Below are 25,348 nucleotides of genomic sequence, written 5' to 3' on the forward strand. Positions count from 1 at the left end.
TAGCTTTGGGTGCAATAGAGGGTCTATTTCTGTTTGTTTGCTTGAAGAAGGTAGATTTCCATGGGTGATTGTTTAATAATTTATCTGAAAAGGAGACCATGAGACAAATAATTTTGGGTATCTTTGAGCTACATGAATGCTATTTTTAGGGAGCATTGCAATTATAAGTACCTTTAAGTTATCAGAGGAGAAATGATTAGAAGTATATCATTGTTCATTTGGCATCTTTCAGTCCCTGTCAAGATATTTTATATCCGTGTTATACAGAAATTCTGTACTACTTCTTAAATGATGAGCCAAAAGTGACTTTTCTTTTTTTTCCTAATGGTAAGAATTTGATACATGTGTGGAAGAAACTTGTATGTAAACAAGTGGCCAATTTTAAATTATGTCTTTGGTAATTAATTTTAAACCAAGAGAAATAAAAGTTTTATGTTTTGAGGATTTACTTTAATCCTAATGAGCAAATAAGTTTCAGGAAACATTCATAGTAAGAAAAATAATATCAACCAGTCAAAGCTAACATGAAAAAAGCTAGATTCTAGCTTTGTTCATACATATGTAATCAGTGATATTAATATCAGTATGTATAACAATCAAGACTACATATCCCCAAGAGTTTTCAAATAGTTTTATTAAGTAAGGGTATATGGGCTAGGAGTCTATTCATTAAACCTCTTATTTTCAGTAAAGAATGACACATGATTATTCTAGTGATTGCAGATGTCATTATAGATAATTTAGTTTATAGGGTTTGGAGTCATTTGGGGAACTAACTACATACTACATAGGCTGTAGCCCAATTTTGGGGTTGGTTTTTTTTTTTTTTTTTGGTATTTCTTCTCTGCAGTCACAAGACAATTAATACAGCTTAACTATAACATGGCCTCACTAAACTAAATTATAATTTCATTCTATCATTTTTAACCTGCTAGATAAAATTCACTATTCAGAGGCAAACTTGAATCCTGTAATATGAAAAATATTTCTTCCCATAAGCAGATGGATATTAAAGACATGGAATTAACGTCCAAAAACAATAGACTACATATTGGTTCACTTTTTAAAATCACACCAAATAAACAACTTGTTTATATTCTTATTTCAGGTGATCCCACTGTCCAAAGGAAGGGCTGTCACTTCTCAAAATATTAGACATTTAGTTATACCAGAAAACTTGAAACCTACAAAAGTGATGAACTTGCTCAAGTCATCAGATTCCCTTCATCATCACTATAATAGAAAGTTACATTTTAGTATTGCTGCTGAGGACAAGGATGGTCACTTTGAAATCGACCACTTGACTGGAGACCTGTTCCTTTCTAAGGAACTTGATTACGAAATGGCATCTCATCATCTTTTCAGGGTACTTACTAAAGACCATAGCAAAAACCCTCCCCTGAGTAGCACTGTCTTTCTCAGCATTGATGTGGATGATCAGAATGACCATTCTCCTTCTTTCCAAGATGAGTTCATCGTCATCAGCATAGAGGAGAATGTTCCCGTGGGGACTCTGGTGCATGTCTTCAATGCTAAAGATGGTGACGGCAGCTTTCTCAACAGCAGAATACAATACTTCATCGAATCCCACCACGCTGGAATGAATCCATTTCTCATTCATCCCTCCTTTGGCACGTTAGTCACTGCATCCCCCCTGGATAGAGAGCTAGTCCCCACTATTGCCCTGACAGTAACAGCATCTGATCAAGCTGTCAATGTGACAGACCGGAGACAGAAGTCACTGATGGCTAAAGTAGTGATTTTGGATGTAAATGACCATAGCCCCACTTTCACCTCTTTCCCTATCATCCACATAAAAGAGGATGCTATTGTGGGCTCCTTAGTACATCACATAATTGCTCAAGATCCAGATGAAGGAAGGAATGGAAGAGTAACCTACAGCATCATCTCTGGAAATGAAGACAGAACCTTTCTGTTGGATGCATCATCAGGTACTTTTCCAGTCACTGTTAGCTAAAGGCTAGTCATTTGGTTGCATTTATATCTACCTTTTCCTCTATAAAAATTATAATGCTCAGGATGCAGACACTTTAAAATGAATTGATTTAATATTTACAACACATTATAAGAATCTTGGAGACTGTGTTCAGGAAACCACCAATAATTGAGTATTGGCTCAGTGACTATATTTTGTAGCCAGTTCACATTTCATGGGTGAACTAGACACAAAACCTGCATTGTAGGGCCTCACACATGGTAGGAGATGCTTTCAAGGCAAATTCAAGTTGAGCATGACTAATTAATGGCATTACTTAATTAATTTATATTTAATTAAAGAGCTTAATTAAAGAGCTGTTATTTGTGATGTCACTGATAGATGAGTCTTAGGCATTAATATTCTAGCACCACCACCACCAATGTAGCTTTCCTTCACCAATGTTCCCATGCTCCCTCCAGCCTCTCTCCAAATCTGAGCCACCTGCTACCTTGACAAGCGCATTTCAAAGTTTAATGGTCATAGTTTAAATCTCAGGTTTTCAATGCTGTTGAGTCTGCTTTGGATATAGTGATATAACTGAGACCCCCTAAGTCCTGACCCCCATTACTTCTCTTTTCCCATATATTTCCTCCTTCCTTTCTTTCTATCTCCCTTTCTTTCTCTTTCTTTTTTTCTTTATTCCTTTCTTTCCTTTCTCATATCCTCTCTATACTCCAGGACCACTGGTGATGTAGGTATCCCCCACTTTGCTACATTGCATTTTCTCATCCAGTTATTCTATATATAACACAGGTAAATTAGATCATCTTGTCAACAGCACTATATGCAGTATAAAGATTTAAGATTAATTATATACATATTTTAAAATAGATTGATTTGCATCATAAGATGCATGTCTCACATCAACTATCACATGATTTATTTTTACAGAAACAGTCACTGTTAAGCACACATAAAAATGTCACTTTACTTATCTTGCGGTAACCAGGTTTTCAGTTAATATCCTCTAAAATTTTGGTATATCTCAATGGAGGAGCTGATATATATATACATATATATATATATATATAATATGTTCTTGTGAATTTGGAAATGAAATTTCCTCCACCTTATTTTCAGAAGATGTTAAAGGAATAGAGTACCATCCTACTCTCTAAAAAGTAAAAAGTTAAGTTGTTTCTGCATGAGACTGAGGAAAAAAAATCTCAGATGTACACTTTTTGGCCCAACTGTTATAAGACATTATTAGTAATGGACTAAATATGTAGGATTTGGAAGTCATGATTATAGTCTGGCTATATACCATTGGAAAAATTCATCAAAATATTTATTAAATCCTGTACATATGGTTCCATTCTGAGGCATGCATGAACGGCACCTAACGCCCATCTGACAGAGAGATAGTCCAGACCCAGTTGCTGATTTCTGCTATAGCTGGATTCTCGGAGGACCTATTTCAGTGATGCTTAAAATGTTTTCCAAGATGGTTAGAGAAGGTTTATTTCAGATTGTTAAAGAGGATGAATAAAATTAGAATTCTGTCTCAGTAATATAGGTATCATGAATCTTGATGAATTGCAGTGAATGTTTCAGTGGAGATATTTTTTCAAAGACATAAAAATGATAATTGCTGAATGCATTAATTTAAGATGGCCTATTTTCTCTCACACAAGACATAGTAAAATCTTAATGGCTTTTTGAAGTATAAAATGACAAGTAATTATTAAAAAACTTTTATAAAATTTTAATCAGTAAACCTTCTAAATGTTGAAAAAACATGTATGAACATATGTTGGAGAATCAAAATGCAACCCAGAAAGATGTGGCAATTGAAGCCATGCAACAAATACATGTGCACAATTCTTACTCCACTTTGCTTGCATGAATCATCTGTTTCAAAGGCAGTAGTATGAAGAAATGTTTTATTTAGGAGGTTTGCTGCCTGAGTTACAAGCAGAACATTTACTATTTTCGTTAATAAAAAGTCTACTGAGAGTAAGTATAAGGTAACTGTATCTAATAAAAACTACATATTTGGGGGGCTGGAGTGGTGGCTCAAGCGGTAGGGTATCTGCCTTGAGTGTGTTAGCTTAGGACAAACCAAAATTTGATCCCCCTGCATCCCCCAAGCCAGAAGCAATTTTTTAATATATTTATTAATCGATTAGAAATATGATTGTAGTTGGGTTTCGGTCGTGTAAAGAACACCCCCTTCACCGGTGCAACATTCCCACTACCAATGTCCCAAATCTCCCTCCTCCCCACTTTACCTCCACCTGTATTCTAGACAAGCTTTCCACTTCCCTCATTCATTCACATTATTATGATAGTTCTCAGTGTAGTTATTTCTCTAACTGCATTCCTCACTCTTTGTGGTGAACTTCATGTCATGAGCTGGACCTTCTAGCCCACCTCCCTTTTTCTCTGAGGATAATTACAAAAATTTCTTTATTTTTCTTAAATCCCATAGATGAATGAGACTATTCTGTGTCTATTTCTCTCTCTCTGACTTATTTCATTCAGCATAATAGATTGCCAGGCGCACTTTCTGAGCACAGAGCCAGGAGTAATCCGGTAGAGTCACCGGTTGTGGCCCCAAAACCAAAAGCCAAATAAACAAACAAAAAAAAAAACCTACATATTTTTAACAACATAGCCATGCTCATCTTATTGTAATGTAGTCACTTTTAAACAGTAAGTGCCATTTAACATAAATTTTTCCATTGATAGAATGTGGACAACTTTTTAAAATTAAGTCATGTTTTATCATTAATAAATGGGTTGAGGTAATTTTCTTAGAAGACAATGGTATAAGGTGGACCACTTTGAATTTTTATTTAACCCTATAATTTAAATTTGGATAATATGTGCTTTTCTGATAAAAATATATATCCTCTGATCTTAATAAGTAGACATTTACCTTTGGGTGAAAGGAATCGGACTTTACGTGACCTTGCTTAAAGCTTACTCTTGGCTCTGTACTCAAGGATCACTCATGGCTGGGGTTCTGGGAACATATGAGGTTGCAAGGATTGAACCTGGATCATCAGCATGTAAGGCAAGCACCCTACCTATTTCCTTTTATCCCAGCCCCTAAAGTGGGCTTAAGAAGATATTTGCTTTAACCAAGAAAACTTCTGAATTTTTCTCAAAGTAGGTAAATAAATGAGTCATGGGTAGAATAAGCATGGCTTCATATTTATTGCTTCCTGCTATTGTCCCTTCAAAACAGGCTTCCTAACTATAGCTTGTCCTTTGGATTATGAAGAAAGAACTCAGCACGTTCTGACTCTCCTCGCAGTGGATGATGGCACCCCCACCTTTTCTTCATCCCAGACTTTGACCATCACTGTCCTTGATGTAAATGATGAGGTGCCCATACTAAAGCAGCATCAGTACAAAGCGACTGTTCATGAAAACCGAAATCCAGGGGAGTTTGTCACAAGGGTTGAAGCTACAGACAAAGACTCAGGTAATTTATATATATATATATATATATATATATATATATATATATATATATATATATATATATATATATATATATATGAAAACTAGATGTTTCATGCGAAAAGCAAAAATTGACATAATTGAAGCTAGTATCTCTCAGAATAAAAAATATTGCCAACTCTCATATTTTTACTATCTCTTTAGGAGACTTGAAAAACTCAGACACATGGAGGTTTCCTATTTTATACCTTTGTCTTGATCTTGATTATTATTTATAGTAGAGCAATACATAGTAATTAACATGATTTTTATAACTTTTATTGTTAACAACGTGAGTTACAAGTCTTTCATAGTAATACTTAAAGTGCATAGTGACATTGAATCAGGAGTATCCCCACTACCAGTGTTGTCCTCCCTCCAATCTTATTCCCAGTACCCACCTCGTTTGCACCTTCCCCTGGACTGTTAGTATAACTGGTCCCCTCTGTGTATAGCTTGTTGAAGACTGGGTATTAATTCTGTTGTTGTTGACTTTGGATTTGGTATTGTTGTATCTTTTTTAAATATATAAGTCTTTATTTAAGCACCATGATTACAAGCAAATTTGTAGTTGGGTTTCATTCATAAACAGAATACTCCCCCTTCACCAGGGCAACATTCCCACCATCAATACCTCCCCCTCTCCCCTGTATTTGAGACAGGCATTCTACTTCTCTCATTCTTTAACATTTTCATGCTAGCTTTTAGTGTAGTTATTTCCCTAACAGCGTTCACCACTCTTTGTGGTGAGCTTCAAATTGTGAGCCAGTCCTTCCGGCCCTTCCAGCCCTTAACTCTATTGTCTCTGGGCAATATTACAGTAATGTCTTTAATCTTTTTCAAAACCCATAGATGAGTGAGACTATTCTGTGTCTATATCCCTCCCTCTGACTTATTTCACTCAACATAATAGAATCCATGTACATCCATGTATAGGAAATTTTCATGACCATATTTCCTGACGGCTGCATAATATTCCATTGTGTTTATGTACCACGGTTTCTTTTTTTTGATATGATTTTTTATTAATTTTTATTGTTACCAAAGTGCATTACAAATCTTTCACTGCATCATTTATGGTATATAGTCACAATGAATGAGGGGCATTCCAACCACCAGTGCTGTCCTCCCTCCACCCCTGTTCCCAGCATGTATCCAATATCTCCCTAGGTTACCCCCCAGAATGCTAGTGCAACTGCTCTCCACTTTACAGCTTGTTGTAGATTGAACATCCATTCCACTGTCATTGGAGATAAAGAGGATAAGAAAAAAGGAAGAAAAAAAATTGGTAACAACTACCAAAAAAAAGAGAGAAAAAAAAAGAAAAAAGAAAAAAATGGAAGAAAAAAAGAAAAAAAATGCACCTGGCAAATAAAAATAAAAATAAATCACCCAATAATAACCACAAGAGTGAAAAAGAGAAAAGTAGAAGAAAAAAAGAAAAGGAAAATAAAGTCAAAGACTAATAAATTGAAACAAAACAAGAAAAAGTAGGGTGCTGGAGTGGCAGGGTTTGGCTTTCTCCCCACTTTATTTATTTATTTTTTTTTGCATAGGCACAGTAAGCATTGGGGAAGAAAGGGAATTCCTGTGGCCTAAGAGATTCAGAGTTTCTCCATCCTTGAAGCATACCATCATGGGATCAACCCCTGGCTCCATATATACTCATTACCCCATCCCAGATGCTTTTTTGTGGTGCCAGGAAACTTTCCTCTAGTTTTGTGTGAGAAAATCAAGCCACTGTATCTAGCAATCTTAGTATTTGCGCAGGTTATAGGTCAGGGTCTAGGATAGAGTCTTTACGGTTCTAGAGGCTCCTATCCATCATTGTTGTTGTGTTCAGTCCTCTGTAACACTTGTTGTTTTCGTTCAGTCCCTAAGCCAAAGCCTAGGATATTATGGATCCAAAGGTTCTGCTCAGTCTCTGTTGTCCAAGTTGGGCCTCTGCAATAAGACATCTTGTTGTTGTTGTTGTTGTTGTTGTTGTTGTTGTTGTTGGAGTCCTGGACTATAGCCTAGGGTAGGGTTTTCCTTATTGGTCCCAAGGTAGATTCTGTTCAGTCACGATTGTCAAAGTCAGTTTTGTGTTGTTGGTGCTCTTATTTTTCACAGCTCAAAGGACGATACCTCTTCTGATTTCCATTTAGTGTTAGGTGATGTGATAGGACAACCTGGTGTTAGGTCAAGTTGTCCTTTCCTCGTTGTCATATCAAAACTGGCACAAGTTGGTGCTAGAGCAGTGTTATAAATCTCCCAATGGAGCTTAGTTCCTGGTAGTGTTGCCTGGAGCTGTATCATTTCTACATCTGGGATCTGAGGTTTGGGATTGGACTAACACTGTACAATCTCCTGGAGACTGTGTTGTATCCACATGACACATCTTCAGGATGGGAGGAACCCTTCTGCTATAAAAAGTGTGAGTTCTTATCCCTCGAAGATTTATTGTTTCTGTGTCTATGGTTTCCCCATTTTTTACTGGTACCACAGTTCCTTTAGCCATTCATCTGTTGAAGGGCATCTTGATTGTTTCCAGAGTCTGGCTATTGTAAATAGCGCTGCAAAGAATATAGGTGTGAGGAAGGGATTTTTGTATTGAATTTTTGTGTTCTTAGGGTATATTCCTAGGAGTGGAATAGCTGAATCGTATGGGAGTTCAATTTCCAGTGTTTTGAGGAATCTCCATATTTTCTAGAAAGGCTGGTATTTAAGTCTGATCATTTTTTATTTCTACTCAATGTTTATATGATTGTTTGATTCTAGTACCATCCATTTCCCCCCTCAATTTATGTGGTAGAACAAGATAATTCAAGTTATTTGGTTCTGTTTGAAAAGAAAAAAAAAAGAGAGAATGAAAAAAGAAAAAAACCTCTAGACAGACTCCTCCTGGTTTTTTTTGTTCGTTGGTTTTGTATTTTATATTTTGGTTTTTGGATTTTTCTTTATTCTTTATTTTTGTTTGTTTTTGGGTCACACCCAGCAGTGCTGAGGGGTTACTCTGGCTCCACACTCATTGCTCCTGGCAGGCACAGGGGACCATATGTGATGCCGGGATTTGAACCAATAACCTTCTGCATGAAAGACAAATGCCTTACCTCCATGCTATCTCTCTGGCCCCATGGATTTTTCTTTTTTGATCTTCTCTTCTTTTTATTTTTCAACCATGATTTATTTTTTTGACTTGATAACAGAATTGGACAGATTGCCACTTTTTAGTGTGAAAATTCTCTTGAGTATAAGAAGGTGAATATTTACTCATTTTTTTCTTTGTATCACATAATGGGAGAGAGTGCCTGCAATTGAATCTTTGACCTGACACTTATTTAAGCTGTGTGTCTTTGAGCAAATTGATAGTACTCTCTATTCTTCAGTCTGCTTATCTGAAAAGTAGGGATAATGATAGTATCTGCTTCATAGTTTTATTTTGAATATAAATGAATTAATTTACAAAGAGATCCAAAATCAGTATCTGACACAATGATAAATAAATGCTAACTTTATTACTAGTATGACTATTACTATTAATAAAAAGTAAAATGCTACCATGACTAAGAATCTATAAACTTATTAGGATATATTTTCAATATCACTGTGACTATTTGTAATTTAAGGTTTGGTAAGAAAAAATATCCTGGTTTTATTTTAAACAAAAGAATTTACCAAAAAATGTGAAGCATTTATTATTAACATATTCCGAAATTTTATTATTGCGTTAATACAAATAATCTAATCAACACAGCAGTATTTTATAATTTTAAATTCACATTGTATATAATATGTAGAAATACATAATCATTACATTTATTTTCTTGCAAGCATTATTCATAGTTTCTAGAAAAATAAGAGCAACAATGGTATTTTTCTTTTAAATTCTACACAAAAGAAGTAAACAAAGATAGGATTCTGTGATTTTTAAAACTGTGTTGCCTATTTTAGATGATTTTGGGAAGACACGTTTTAATAAAATGCACATAATATAGATTTCTATACACAAACTATTTTCAAGAATTAGACGAACTTTCTTTCTTTTGGCCAGAGTGGGGCAGTGTGATCAAAGAGTTTTCTGATATACTCAAATACAAATGATCTTGGTAGCCAGGCCCATACCTTTCTGTACATTCGTTTTGTAGGCTTCTCGCAGTTATCTGTTAGGGTGAGAGAAACAGTGGAGAACTGACACAAGCTCTCTGCTACACAACAATACTAGCTCACCAATATTCTGTGTATGTCCATCGGTGGAAAGTGAACAACAGAGTTCTGGGCTACAAAATCCACTTGCTAAACTGGCCATGGATGTGTTGTGACTTAGTGTTGTACATGAATACTTTCTTGCTTTCTCTTCCTTGAGTTTTAGAAATTTTAGCTTTTGTAAAGATTCTTCTGTAAGAATTTTTATTTTTATTTTTGCTGCTTTAATGCTTGAAAAGGGAGTCTCTGTCTCTCTGTCTCTGTCTCTGTCTCTCTTTCTCTGTCTCTGTCTCTGTCTCTCTGTCTCTCTGTCTCTCTGTCTCTGTCTCTGTCTCTCTCTCTCTCTCTCTCTCTGTAGCAAGGAAAAATGATTTACCTTAAAGACACTTTTCTATTTTGACTATCAAATTTCCTTCTGGTAGTGTTATTCTCTTTTTCAATAAATAGGTCTGAAACCTGTTTCTTGGATTGAAAGTTCATTCTGTGGAGATTTTGGATTTTGAACCGATAATTTAGATGAGAAGCTCCTGCTTTTCTGGTTTTGTGTTTTGTGTGTTTGAAATAATTCTGAACATTTGTGAGTCTTTCATACTGTCACATGCTTTGGAGTCAATTTTGTTTAAGTACATATGAATTTGTGCATATGCCTAAGTTTTTTAACTTAATCCTTTCAATTTACTTAAGATTTTGATTGTTCACAAAATAAAAAAAAAGTGAAAAGCAGCTATGCAAGAGCATTAAATGAAGGTCCTATTTTTGACATAGCTGGCATCACAATGGAATTTATTAATAGCTTCCTCTATAGTATGTAGTTTTTAAAATATTATACCATAACTTATTACTACGAAGCTTGACATATGTTCTCTAGTGTTCTGCCAGGCAGTTTTTAAAAATGCCAGCCCATGGTGTTATTCGCCTTTCAAAACCCATAGGAATTAGGGCACTTAATGTTTATGATGTATGTGTTGCAGAAGTCCTAACAGGAATTTGGGTGTTTGTTAATTTTTTTAAAGGTAAGAAATAACTACCAGGTTTTAACTAAGATATTAAAACTATTCCAGCATTTGGTACCACCAACAAGAGCTCCATTGTTAGTGGGAAAGCCCCAGTGCACTCTTTCTTTAAATTCCTGGATGGAAAGGAGGGTTCCTGCTAGAAAGTTCACTTCTGGCTGACACATTGTCTCTGTAGAGGTGAATCTAAAATACTGCAATAGTGCATGGTCACTCCAAAATATCAATGTATAGAATGAAGTCTCATTCTGTATTCTGAAAAACAATGATATATTTTCTTGAGGCTAAAAAGACAGAACAGGGATTAAGGCACTTGTTTTGCATGTCATTGATCCTGGTTTGAATCCCTGCAAGCACATTTGGTCCCCCCAAGCACTGCCAGGAATGATCTCTGAGCACTGGAGTGACCTGAGCACTGCTGAGTGAGTTCCTACCTCTCCAAAAATTGAAAAAAGATAAAACAAAGATATGTTCTCTGAGTTTATCTTGACTGAATTCTACTTATAATTTCCTGGAAAATGTTTCTTGTGGAAGAACAACTGAACTTTATACGTGGATGGAAGGGGCCACAGAAACATGATAGCACTTCCTCAGTCCTACGGGATGTAATACATTACTCATTGTAAGAAGCTAGTAAGCAAAGAAGTATTAATATGTGAAAATAAATCTCAGAATTAATGAATTTGAGTAAGTGCTCCTTAGATACCTAATGTTCTAGTACTGTATTAAGCAGGACTAACTTTGTTAATCAGCCTTATGCCATAGGAAATTATAGAGTACCAACTCCATACACTTCTAAAAGGAAATTTTCTTGGGCTTATAACAAAGAATAAAGTCTACAAATCCTAAAGCACTCAAAGGTATGTCAGTTTGTACAAATAATTTATTTAGAGTTGGCTACTCATTTTAAAAAATTATTTTTTTTATAGAATGATAGTTTTTAGAAAGAGGGACTCATAGCTGCTGATTTAGTGTCACTCATTGATTTCATTGCTTGATACTCGAAAAAGACATTTTCCCATCCTTTGACCAACAAATTTGCTTTTAGCTTTAGTTTTAACTCAATTCAGCCAAATAAGAAGAAAACAGGACTAGACTCATAATATTCTCTCTCTCTCTCTCTCTTTTTTTTTTCGCCCTGATTTTAGAAACTTTTTGATTATATCAGAATCTTAAAAGGAATTTAGGGTTGAGCCAGACTATTTGCCATTGAAGCCTTTATTCTCAGGTCATGGAGATTTGTGGGCAATCAGCATCACACAGGCTTCACGGGGTCACCAGCAACTTGGGCTGAAGGACTAACGCCTTACAAACACTCTCTTTGCCTTTCACCCACGTGACGTTACTCCCATTAAGTAGACATCTCAGAGAGGATTTCCTGCACATCATCTCTTGGCTTATTCCAGGATAGGCAGAAAGACTTTGCTACTCTTTTGAAACTCAAAGCTATTTTCAAGTCGGATTTTTATAGCTTTTAATTGATTGAGATTTGATTCAGATTATGGGTTTTCCTTTGAATGGGCAAGTAGTTAACATTGGTATCTGCTATTCATGTGGGTCTGGTCTTCAGGGAGATTAATGTTAGGGTTTCTGTAAGACATTCTGGTTTTCTAATTATGACTTCAGATGTGAGTTTAGTCTCAGCCTATAATTTTCTTCAGTAATTTTCTAATAGTGAAAGGAAGTCATCATGAAGGACCAGGGATTAAAGTTATATAGAATGACAGAAATAATAAAATTTGAAGGCTTTGAAAAAGTCAGAAATATAGGGAATAGTAGTTAAAGATCATTGGATAATAACTGAACTATTGAGAAAATTTAGAAAGTATAAAAATCTGAGTTTCTGTTTAAAAAGTTTCAGGCATTTTCTATATAGGAATAAAAACTGTAAAAACATATGTATAACATTCTTAAATAATGCATAATTCTTGATAAAACTCATATAATAAGGGAGCAAAGTTATTTATAAAATAAAAGGCCCTCAAGTTGAAATATTCCAAGTTGGAACTCCACAGAAGCTCCATTAAGGCAGAACCTGTCCCTGCAAAATTTACAATAGTATTTTTAAAAACTAACATTTGGTTTGGCATCTGATGGTGCTCACCAAATATTTAAGGAAAAAGAAAAGTAAATGGCAAAGGGTACTTTGCCAGTTTTATAAAATATGAGGACAAAAGCAGGAAAAACAGGCATTGATGATCAGATTTTTTTTTTTGGCTTTTGGGCATTGCTCAGGGGTTACTCCTGGCTGTCTGCTCAGAAATAGCTCCTGGCAGGCACAGGGGACCGTATGGGACACCGGGATTCGAACCAACCACCTTTGGTCCTGGATCGGCTGCTTGCAAGGCAAACACCGCTGTGCTATCTCTCCGGGCCCGATGATCAGATTTTTTAAAAGTATTTATACATACCTATATATGTGTTTTTGCAGATGTCTATCCTATAGTATAGATTGTGTGATTAAGTACTTGGTTAATGAAAGAGTTTTAATGAACCATTTTGTACTAATATACTAAATAGTTTTAATGTACTATAATATACTAATGCCTAACATTGAATGAAATGTTTGGGTGCTCTCTTACTTTTTACATAGGGAATAAATGAATAATATCTTATGAAGATTTTTTAAGATCATTATAAGGCATACTAATTACCTCAAATATAATTTTTTAAATTGGCATAGTAAGACATAGACATCATTATGTAACACTAGCATATAATCCCCTTCCATTTGTTGGTCATTCCTATATCTTATTGAAAATCTATTTTAAGATGGGGAACATAAAGTATAGTAATAGGCAATGAAAGAAAGGAAATATAATGCTTGTCTTACTATGCTGTTAAAAGTATTCTTTAAAATTAAAAAAAAAAAACTAGATGCTTCGCAGAAGCCAGGCCCCCTGTTTGTGACGTCAGACTGGGAAAATCCACAAAACTACGCCTTCCCAGTGGGGCCCGACTGTGAAAAATTGTGAGTGCTGCCTGTGTGTGTCTGTCTACTATCCTGTTGCGTGAACCTCTTGGGAGTGGGCCAAAAAGAGGCTCCAGAAAACTCGCTCTCCAAGAGGCCAGATGATGTTAATCCTGCCAATCCATGAGCAGGGTATGTGTTTCCATTTCCGTGTGTCCTCTCTTATTTCTTGGAGCAGGGCTTTATAGTTTTCTTTGTATAGGTCCTTCATGTCTTTGGTCAAGTTGACTCCAAGATATTTGAGTTTGTGTGGCACTATTGTGAATGGTATTGCCTTCCTGACTTCCATCTCTTCCCTATCATTATTGGTGTATAAAAAGGCCATTGATTTCTGTAGGTTGATTTTGTAGCCTGCCACTTTGCTATATGAATCTATTGTTTCTAGAAGCTTTTTGTAGTCTTTAGGGTTTTTTAAGTAGAGTATCATGTCTTCTGCAAACAATGAGAGCTTGACTTCTTCTTTTCCTATCTGGACTCCCTTGATATCTTTTTCTTGCCTGATTGCTATAGCAAGAACTCCAGTACTATGTTGAAGAGGAGTGGTGAGAGCGGACAGCCTTGTCTTGTACCAGAATTTAGAGAAATGAACAGACACTTTGATAAAAAAAGAAATACAAATGGCCAAAAGGCATATGAAAAAATGCTCCTCATCACTAATCATCAGGGAGATGCAAATCAAAACAATGATGAGATATCACCTCACACTGCATAGATTGGCACACATCACAAAGAATGAGAACAATCAGTGCTGGCATGGATGTGGAGAGAAAGGAACTCTTATCCACTGCTGGTGGGAATGCCGTCTAGTACAGCATCTATGAAAAGCGATATGGAGATTCCTCCAAAATCTGAAAATTGAGCTCCCATTAGACCCAGCTATTCCACTCCTAGGGATATACCCTAAGAACACAAGAATACAATACAAAAACCCCTTCCTCACACCTATATTCATTGCAGCACTATTTACCATAGCAAGACTCTGGAAACAACCCAGATGCCCTTCAACAGACGAATGGCTAAAGAAACTGTGGTACATATACACAATGGAATATTATGCAGCCTTCAGGAGAGATGAAGTCATGAAATTTTCCTATACATGGATGTACATGGAATCTATCATGCTGAGTGAAATAAGTCAGAGGGAGAGAGAGAGAGATGCAGAATAGCCTCACTCATCTATGGGTTTTAAGAAAAATAAAAGTCATTTTTGTTACAATCCTCAGAGACAATGAGAGGAGGGCTGGAACACCAGCTCACTTCATGAAGCTCACCACAAAGAGTGGTGAGTACAGCTATAGAAATAACTACACAGAGAACTACCATAATCATGTGAATGAATGAGGGAACTGGAAAGCCTGTCTAGAGTATAGGTGGGGGTGGGGTGGGGTGGAGAGAGATTTGGGACATTGGTGGTGGGAATGTTGCACTGGTGAAGGGGGTGTTCTTTACATGACTGGAACCTAATCACAATCATTTATGTAAGCAAGATGTTCAAATAAAGAAGAAAAAAAAGAGTAATCCTGATCACCACCAGGTGTGGCCCTAAAACAAAACAAAAACAAAAAGAAGAAAAAAACCTTAAAGAACAGGATTTCATCTTTCATTAAAGTGAAAAATCATCTTTTCAATTTTATATTATACTCTTATCAAAGTATAAAATAACATATTTAAGATGCATAAAATAGCTAAGATATATTTTATGTTATCTAATCTATCTAGATTCTTGTCAGTTAGGAAAAGAACATTAGACATGGAAAGGAACTTGAGTATAATGTAAATAAACTTGTGTAAAACGTAAATAAGCTACAATGGCATAGAATAAACTCATTAAATATAATGGTGGCATAACCAGTGTGGAAATGAAGTGATACTTTTCTCAGGGGATAAATGAAACCACAAGAATATGGGAAGGATTATTTTCAAAATGCATAATAACATAGCGCTACATTTCTCACACCCTATAGGAGCCTGTATATACCAAATGAGATCAAAAGACTGAATCTAAGCAGCTCTATGTACTTATATCCTGTGCTGAGAAAGGGCCAATCTAAAGAGGTGGCCACTTGCCTTATAAGCTTACACTGATGCCATTAGATCACAATCAGGGGTGCAAGAAGTAATTAGGAGTATGCTGTAGGGTTGCAAACTCATAAGAAATTTTTTATGGGAGGGAAAAAATCTTAAGCATTCACTGTGGGGAAGTCTCATAAGACTTTTGAAAATCAAGCATTTCAGCTCATGAGGCTTTTATTTAACGAGAACAACTAAAAAAGTGTTTTGTTTTGTTTTGTTTTTATCTTACTTTGAAGGCTATTTATGCTTCTTGCCTTTTTTTTCATCATTGGACTACTATGTTTATAGCAGAGGGAAAAGAATAATAAAACAGACAAGTGGATTTCAAAGGGAAAATAGCTTAGTCTTTCTTCGTATTTTCCCTAAGGAATCAACGCCAAGCTTCAGTTTGAAATTATGCCAGGTGCTTCATTTGGACTGTTCCAGATAAATCCTGACACAGGAGAGGTCGTGACGACAACAACCCTTGACAGAGAAGCTCAGGAGGTCTTTACCCTTCAGGGTAAGAGGTCACTTGACTATGTTTTCTACAAAAAGCTTGGCCACAGGGGTTTCATGAAAAAACTTCACCTTTAAGTAGGATGTCTCAAAATGAAATGTTTTGGAGCCAGAGAGATCTAGTTCAATGGACAAAAGTAGATGGGAAATCTGTATTTGATCCCTGGCAACTTGTCCCCTGAGGATCCCTAGAAGGGACCTTTGAGGGCCAAACCAAAAGCCCCTCTGCACTGCTGGTTGTAGCTCCAAAGAATAATAACAACAACAAAAAAAATTAGTGAATAAAAAGTAAAGTAAGATTGAGCTCTTGCTATGAACACAGTGAGTTGGTCTGGTGTAAGGAAGAGAGGTCTGAAGGAGCAGCTGTCACCTTCTGTCTCCTGTGTTCTTTCATTTGCTGTCAGTGCTCGTGCGAGATGGGGGTGTGCCTTCATTGTCTGCCACTGCAATGATTCTTTGCTCTGTGGATGATGACAACGATCACCCTCCGAACATTATCACTCTCATTCACGACATTGAGGTCATGGAAAACCAAGAGCCAGGGCTTGTCTACACGGTTTGGGCCACTGATAAGGATGCTGGCAATAATGGAGTGGTCCGGTTTCAGATCATTGGTAAGTACTTAATCTATGAGAGTCTGTCCCAGAATACTGCCTAAGCAGATCTCCTTTTTGGTGGTGATTCTCTGTTGAGGATCTGTTGCAGTGTTGACCAAAGACAGACATGCCCAGTGAGAACTGATCAGTGTGTGCTTTTGTTCCTCTTCCTCGCCTCCCATAGTCTCTTTACTTTGCACACTGCCTTCTAAATTTGTTTAAAAAAAATCTGCCAGCAGGGGCCAGAGGGATAGTATAGCTGATAGGGTGCTTACCTTGCATGGGACCAATCCAATTAGATCTTGAGTGCAGAGCCAGCCAGCAGAAAACCGGTTGTGCCCTCTGCCAAAAAAGAAAAAAAAATGTCATCAATTCTTCTGACCTTTTTGTAATAATATTAGAGGAGGTATTGATAGAACAGATTGTTTTCAGTCTATGTTCTTTTTCTTTTTAATTCTGTGGAATCACTTACTCTTTTGAGAAGACAAAAAACTGAGAAGTAAAAAGCACAAAGAGACCCACAAACCCCAGGTTTGAGCACTTAGCATAGCACACAGAAGCTCACAACCAAGTCCCAAAGGTCAAGGTTGTCGGGAACTTTAACTCCACAAGGTAGTTTTATGATCTTGCATCCTTTGAATCAAAGGTTTAAGGACTACTGATGGAATGGTAGTATTAGCAGATTCAGCAGGAGAGACCATGCCTCATTTATCTTAAAAAAGTCATTAAAAAAAAAAGAAAAAAATTGAAGAATCCATTTTTTAAAATGTTTATCTGGATACATGTAGAATGATAGAAATTTGTGAGTGGGGAAAAGGGATGCTTCCCAAGTGTGTTTACCAAAGAGAAACTGTTTAAATGCTAATAAAAATAAGGTGAAACTGACCCCTGGACGCAACCACTCCCTCTTTCCTAAAAATGCTGTACCCAAGTCATGCTTTCTGTATGTCCATTTTCTTTCAAGTAACAATGGCTTTATTGCCTTTTATTGCCTGTGTGTGTTATGTTACTGTATAGGATATATGCATTTTATTAAAAGCAAAAATAGTACCCAAAAATCTGTTGTATATGCCCATTTTCCATCAAATAAGAATGGCTTTATTGTCTTCTTTGCCTGAGGATAGAAAAGTTACAAAAGACAGGGGGCTCTCTTCAAATCCTGTGACCCCTTTCTAGTTTTGAATGTAATGGTTCTGCTTTGTGCATTTGTGCAGTTGAACACTTAGTTGGTCCCCCTTGACTTCAGAAATTCTCTTTCTCCTACATTTCTAGACAAGTCTTCCCAAGGCACTGATCCAATGATCATCTTAGAGTTTCCTGGATCTTTTGAGCTTATTAATTCCCACAGACACATTCCTACTGAGTCACTTCTTTGCGTTGAAGTCATTTCTTTCTATTGAGTCATTTCTTCTTTCAACTACAATCAACACCCCAGTTTATCTCTTTCTTGATCTTTATCTTAGATCTAAGATCCATTCAAAAGCATTGTAAAAAGTAAAACAGTTGCTCTCAAACAAACTGTCAAACTATTCCTTGATTTTGATTGAGGAGCCATGATTTTCAGTATGTGATAGTATTTACCTGTACATTTAGTCAGCACAAAAACCACAGGAGTGATTTCAGAGCTCAGAGCCAGGAGTGACCTCTGAGCACTGCTGGGTGTGGTCAAAAATTCTACACACCAAAAAAGAATTTTCAGCAGTGATCCCAGGGAGTTTCATGACTTGATGCTTTTGCTTATCTCCAAAATTTGTGCTTCCCAATTGCCAGACTTCTCTCATTCCTTTCCACTCATATACAGAACACCTTGTCCCTGCCTCTCTAAATTCATTGTAGCCATTATTTTCTCTTTTTTTCTGGGAGACATTTAGACTTCTCTCTTTGACTTGGAGCCTTTATTTTCATTAAAAATTAGTTTTAATGCTATACTTCATGTTAAAGCAATTTTTGGTTATTCTTATTCAAGATTCTGGATCCTTCTGTGTTTCCTGGTGATGTGTACATATGATTTTCACATTGTACCTTAATGTCTTCATACTAAGCTATCCTTCTTCCAAAAATAAACTTTTGGGTGCTAGGATTGTATCTTATGCTTCTCATATTCCAAGCATCCAGAACAATGCACATGACAAATTACATAAATGCTTGTAGAATGAATGGATTACATTATCAACCACAAATGCCACAAATATGTAGGTTTGTTTGACCATTGCTATGTTTGATACAAATGAACCATGTCTTATGACCAAATGCAAATGCACTTAAGTCCCTTCTCAATCTCCAATAGTACTTTAAGTCATTGTTTTTTCTTAATGTCATTTAACTTTTCCCCCATATAATATGATAAATTCTAAAATACTTCTCCACCACTGCAAATAGTGTCCTTCATACAATTACATCTTTTCATCATGGCAATGGCCAATAGTCCCTGACCCACATTCTTTCTTGACTAATTTTCATTGTGACTTTAAAACATATTTGAAAGCTTTTTTTTCAATCTCAGTGTTCATATTTGGGGGTGGTGGGAACAGTTTGGCTACACCCAGCTGTGCTCAGGGCTTACTCCTAGTTCTGTGCCCAGGGATCATTCATGTTGATACTCAGGGGTCAAATTCAGGACTTATACTTGTTAAGTGAATAAATTCATGAATATATAATTATCAAAAGGTGGCCCCTATTTTAATTCAAATGAGCTTGACCTTATTTTTTAATAGATGGAAATACTGAAGAGTCCTTTGCTATTAATGAAACATCAGGAGAACTTTCAACCATTCATGCCTTGGACCGTGAGCAGGTAAACAGTTTCACTCTGGCCATTTTGTGTTCCGACTTGGGGGATCCACCCCAGAGTTCTAGGATGCAGCTGCATGTCCGAGTTCTGGATGACAATGACCACAGCCCCACATTTCCCCTGCTTCAGTATCAGTCATCTGTGAGAGAAGACACTGAGGTGGGGACAGCCGTTCTTGTGCTCTCAGCTGCAGACCAGGATGAAGGACTAAATGGACAGATTGAGTATTTGCTGATGGACGACAAGGCCTCAGGCCCATTCACCCTCGATCCTGTGGCTGGTGTCTTGAAAATTGTTCACGTTCTGGACCGAGAAGTCACATCCCACCATACATTTAGGGTTGTAGCCAGAGATTGTAGTGTCAAGGGCTCAAGAAGCACCACAGCAATGATAAAAATACAGGTGACTGATGTTAATGACAATGATCCAGTTTGGGAACAGAATCTTTCAGAAATTTTTCTTTCTCCTCAGTCACCTATCAATCAGACCATTGCCATTTTGAGAGCCAGTGACCCCGACCTGGGACCCAATGGAACTGTCACCTTTAGCTTTGCAGAGACCCAGTCAATGTTTTCTCTCAATGAATATACAGGAGATATTCAACTTCAGCAAAATTCACCTTCTGAATATTTTCCTGTGTGGCTGCAGTTAAACATAATGGACCAGGGGGTTCCAGCTAGGCTAACTACTGGTGTCCTGGCTGTTCATATGGAAGGAGAAGATGCTAAGATTTCTTTTAGCCACCATCTATATAAAGGAACTGTGATGGAAAATTGTGAGGAAGGTAAGCATTTTTTTCAATTATTTTGCATATTTTATTTGTTTGCTAAAATACATAATGTTAAGGATTCTACAAGATAGATTATTGTAATGCAGTTAAAACATTTTGAATCCAGCCAATGGTTATTCTAATTTTTATTCCAGAAACACTTGAAAAATATACTTACATTTAATAGAACACACTTTTTTTAAAAAAATAGCAAATAATAACTTAAAGATAAAACTTTTAGGGCTTTTTTGTTTTGTTTTGTTTTGTTTTGTTTTGGGGCCACACCCAGTGATGCTCAAGGGTTACTCCTGGTTCTGCGCTCAGAAATTGCTCCTGGCTTGGGGGACCATATGGGTATGCTGGGGATCGAACTGAGGTCTGTCCTGGATCAGCAAAGCAAACATTCTACCACTGCACTATTGCTCCAGCTCAAAACTTTTAGAACTCTTACAGTTTTAGTTCACTTGATATTATAAGATCATAGTAAATTATTTTAGGTACTTATAGAGAATCCTTAAACTTGATTTCCTCAAGTGTTTTCTTAGAAATAAAAGATAAAGAATGTTGTCATTAAGTACTTTGTCTCTATTTGGGTTAAAATTCTGATTCTTAATGGCAAAGAAATAATATAGGGGTAAAGGTGCTTGCATTGCATGCAGCTGGCCCTATTTCCATCTTTAGCACTCCATAATTCCCCAAGTGGTTGGTTGTGGCACCCAAACAAAAATGCAAATTCTGACTTTGTTATTGTATCACCTTGGAGAACTAAATCTCTCTAAGCCTCAGTTTCCCAATTTGCAAGTTATATCAATGGTGTCTAGGTTACTTAAAAGGAAACATTTAAAAGAGCTTCTTAAACTCAATAAGTATGAAATAAGTAAGAACTGTTGTTATTGTTGCTATTATTACTTGATTTTCAAACAACCACCAGCAGCTTTCAGATAGGAGCAGAGATATCTGACTTCAAAGAATTCAGCAGTTTCCATAACACAGTGCAGGCTTTTATGACCAGCAATTTAGAATGCTAAATTACTTTTCGATTATTTCCTTATTCAAATTTATGTCTTCTTGGGAACCATTAGAAGAATCAATTTCAATTATCTTTCTACAAAAGAAAACTTCTTTATGGTTAGTGGTAAACTGAAAGAAATTCAATCAGTTTAATTCTAATGAGAAAGAGAAATGCATCTTCTGCTCCTTTCAGCCAGAGGGTAAAGCAAATGTTCAGGAGTGTTGGGAGAGGAGCTTGGTTGCTAACACTCTTTGTTTACTCATGTTCTTTTGTTTTTGTTTTATCATTTTATCAAGATCTAATTTTATTTTGTTTATATCCCAATCAATCACTGTTTAAAAGGCAACATCTAGCTTAGGGAAACTGATTTACTGATTTCATACTAAAAATATTTTTGCTGCACATTATATATCCTTTCTTTTATTGAACGAGAACATTGAATTTAATATCCAATATTAAAATAGCAATATTCTCTGTTGAACTTTATTAACCTAAGGCCCTCTTATGAGTGATGGTTATCCTGAAACTTATTCAGAAGGTCTTAAAGTGGTTCTATACAAAATTAAGACAAAATTGAAATTGTTTTCATTAAATGAATTTTAGCAACTTATCCAATATCAGCTATTTCCAACCTGTATTCTTAAGTATCAGGAATCTCACCCATGTGCATTAAATCATGAAAAATATAAGATCTTCGTAGAGCTTTACTTTTATTCTTCTTAAGAGATATACATTCTGGTCATAAAACAGAATTTGATGAAAAGACAAGGCATTTTTTTCTATATTAAATAGCACAAAACACAATGCATTAATGAGTCTTAAAATTAATTTGATAAAATTTCTCAATCAATTTAACCTTGAATTTAACGTTCAAGTGCAGTGAAGATTTGAATGCTTCTCCAAAAGACCCCTACCATTTGGTTTTTCAGTCTATACTTGAAGGTTTTAGTGATTAGGAATGTAGGACAGTGGTTCTTGAACCTGGTGAGAAAGTGATTTATGGTCTACCCTATAAAGGTTCTGCCTCATTAGGTCAGGGGACCAGGAACATTGTTTTTAACAAGCTCTGAGGGCAAATTGATTGCATGATGAAATTGGAAAACCCCCTTGATTTGGAAAGTCATTTATATGTTGAACTCAGATCTGCTGCCTTCCTTTATAACTGTCCATAAATCCTAGGCTGCCCTCTAGAGCACATCAGGCTACTACACAGTCATTCTACTAATACTTTATTTGCTTCTTCAACACATATTTATTGAGTGTTCTATACAGATACTTTTTTTTTTTTGTGGGATCTGTTCACAAAAGGACAGAAATTAGCTACCCTTTTGAGACTGACATTCCAGCAGAAACAAAGAGATAGTATCAATGAACAAAATTAAGTAAAATATAGTATATATTGGTGCTGAGCTATCGAACAAAAGAAAATCAGAGTAGGATAAGTAGGACTAGCAAAGAGACAAATATTTACAACTCTAAATTGCATGAAAGGGCAAACATGAGTGAGGAGGAGCCACTGGCAGAGTATTTTGCAGACCTACGGGTTAAGGGCAGATAATCTATAGCAAATAGCCTGGTGTTATTGTAGGGGACTACATAACTGGAGTAAAAAATGCAACGAGGGGAGAATAATTAGAAATGAGGTCCCAGTGTTAGCACTTACACAGGTCCTTGTAGGCTGCTGAGAGGACTTGAACTTTTACTCAAAAATCTCCCTTCTCTAGCTCACTCATTTATTCTTCACATAACAGTTTCCAACTACTCTTAGGGAACATTCACATCCAATATAAATTCTGTAGCAGAGTTAGAAGCATTAAACATTCTTAGAAACAATTGACTTGGAAGGCATTATTATCACAGGTTTTCACATTAGTAAATGAAATGGCTAAATATTCAGCTACCTGAATATTTTCTAATTGTTAAGCTATCCTTTCTCAACTTGCTCAGAATTAATTTGTAGATTTAAACCTCAATTTCGAAGTTGATATCAACATCAGCATCAATATAAATGAATATCTAAGGTGCTGCAAATGAACATGGGTCAATATAAACTGAATATAAAGCTGAGGAGGTAGAATAACATTTGTAGTTCCGTTGAGAAATGATCTAATATTAATGCTGATGAAAACTGTAAGAGGAAGAAGCAAGGTGGTGATTTCACTTTGATGAAGGTTTTTTTGTGTGATAAGTGTTTGGCAGGGGTCACCCTTTCTGTAGAAAGCAGGCGTTAGAGAAAGAGGTACCCTTGATTTCAATTTTAGCCTTTGCCTGTCTCATTAACTAATCTGCCTCTCTTCTAATTACAACTCTCACAGATGGAATTGATCAACAAAAAGTTGAACAAAAGTAACCTTTTTTGAGATTAAACTTTAGGACAGATGCCAGTGAAGACCAAATCGTTTTCATATCTTTAAGAGTTCATCCTGTTAAAAAAAAATTGATGAACAAATGGCTGAGAAGTCTTTCACCTGCTTTCCACATCAGTGTGCTCTTTCTGACCTCCTGCAGGGTTGTTCTTTGTTCTCTTGTAATTAGTTTTATTATTAAAATTTGACTTATTATTTTGCTTTCTTTGGGGCAAAGAGGTATTGGATCATGCCCAGCTGTGCTCAAGGCCCACTCCTGGTGCTGTGCTCAGGGATCACTCCTGACAAGGTTGGGATGTGAGGGAGGGGCTCTATTTTGTGCAGGGATCAAACCTGAATTGGCTAGGCATCAGGCCTTTTTACTGTGCTATTTCTCTAGTCTCTTGACTTATTACTTTAAGATAAGTTCACTGTTCAAGCAGTTTTTTTTTTAATTAAATCTTGCAGTAAGGGTGGCTAGAACTTCTCACAGTAATAAAAGACCTATGGTGCTCTGAAGTTTCTAGGTAGCTACCTTTCAAGACATCTGAAGCAGTGGATTAAGATCTTACTTGGAAAAGTATAAGAATTCCTTGGAAAGGCTGTTGAAACTGAACAATTTTTAAATATTGTTTATAAAGAAAAAGTTTGAGTCATAAATGAGAAAAATATATGTACATTTATAAATCAATCATACACCCATGAGAATTGTAGACAGAGAAATAGAAGCCCATTGTCTTTTTTATTTAGGATCATACACTTTTACTTGGATGTGGGATCCTCCTTTGTTCTACTCTGTTTTGGCCTAGACACAGTCATAATATGGCATAAATGCTGCCTGGAATAGGAAGTCACATAGCTTCCTCACTTCTGCCTATTTTCAAAGTGCTGAGCATGTGTATTTTCCTCCTTTGGCCTGTAACAGTCTCATACTGCCAGTGGCAAGTCATACAGAGGTGAAGAATATGCTAAGAAAGAGGCAGTGTTGCCTTTAATCAGTCTGTCTGATTTCAATGAACAGACTATTCGAGTCTGTTGATCGTATCCTAAGTCTTTGGTCTTCTCTACACATAAATCTTTAGGGCATTCATAAATCTTCTCACACTCAAGGCTCTTTTGGACATAAACTTTTGGACTCATTAAGATTCCTGTTTTTAACTCCTTAATTTCTTAGATAACTTAAATTCTTTCATGTGCTTTCATTTGGATTTTTGTTTTTGTTTTTGTGATAAGGTCTTTTTGTTCTTTCATGTTTTAGGGCTCCTTCATTAGAATCTATCTTTTATAAACCTAGCATGTTCAAAATTTTTGGGTCATTCAATATTTCCTTTTAAGACTTCTGCTTATTTGGAATTCTTGCTTCTTAACTGTGGTACATATGAAGGGCATAAAATCTGAATTAATAAATAAAGGAAGAGATATGGCATATTACAGGAAGGAGAGTTTGACAGTTAAAAGTTATTCAATTTGATTAGCTATAACTAACCTACACTTGATTCAGCATAATTTTCAAGGTCCTAGTAAAAAACAATGACAAGGGTAAAAATTGATTGAGGGATAAAAATTGATTGTCATTTCATGCTGACTAAAGCTTTGCCTGAAAGCTGATTTTATCAGAATTGACAGGTTATATCATAGTCAATAGA

General features: G+C 36.1%; 1 protein-coding gene across 1 annotated transcript in view; it reads left to right on the top strand.

Annotated features, from left to right (window-relative positions):
* DCHS2 (dachsous cadherin-related 2) overlaps nt 1–25,348 on the top strand; it is a 273,708-nt gene that overhangs the window by 177,564 nt on the left and 70,796 nt on the right. Inside the window, exons 9-13 of the mRNA XM_049770863.1 lie at nt 1,109–1,952; nt 5,193–5,432; nt 16,059–16,193; nt 16,594–16,803; nt 19,500–20,360. Of these exons, the coding sequence (XP_049626820.1) occupies nt 1,109–1,952; nt 5,193–5,432; nt 16,059–16,193; nt 16,594–16,803; nt 19,500–20,360 (2,290 nt within the window). The remainder of the gene's footprint in view (nt 1–1,108; nt 1,953–5,192; nt 5,433–16,058; nt 16,194–16,593; nt 16,804–19,499; nt 20,361–25,348) is intronic.

Source organism: Suncus etruscus, chromosome 3 (genome assembly GCF_024139225.1).
Source record: "Suncus etruscus isolate mSunEtr1 chromosome 3, mSunEtr1.pri.cur, whole genome shotgun sequence".
Lineage (NCBI taxonomy): Eukaryota > Metazoa > Chordata > Mammalia > Eulipotyphla > Soricidae > Suncus > Suncus etruscus.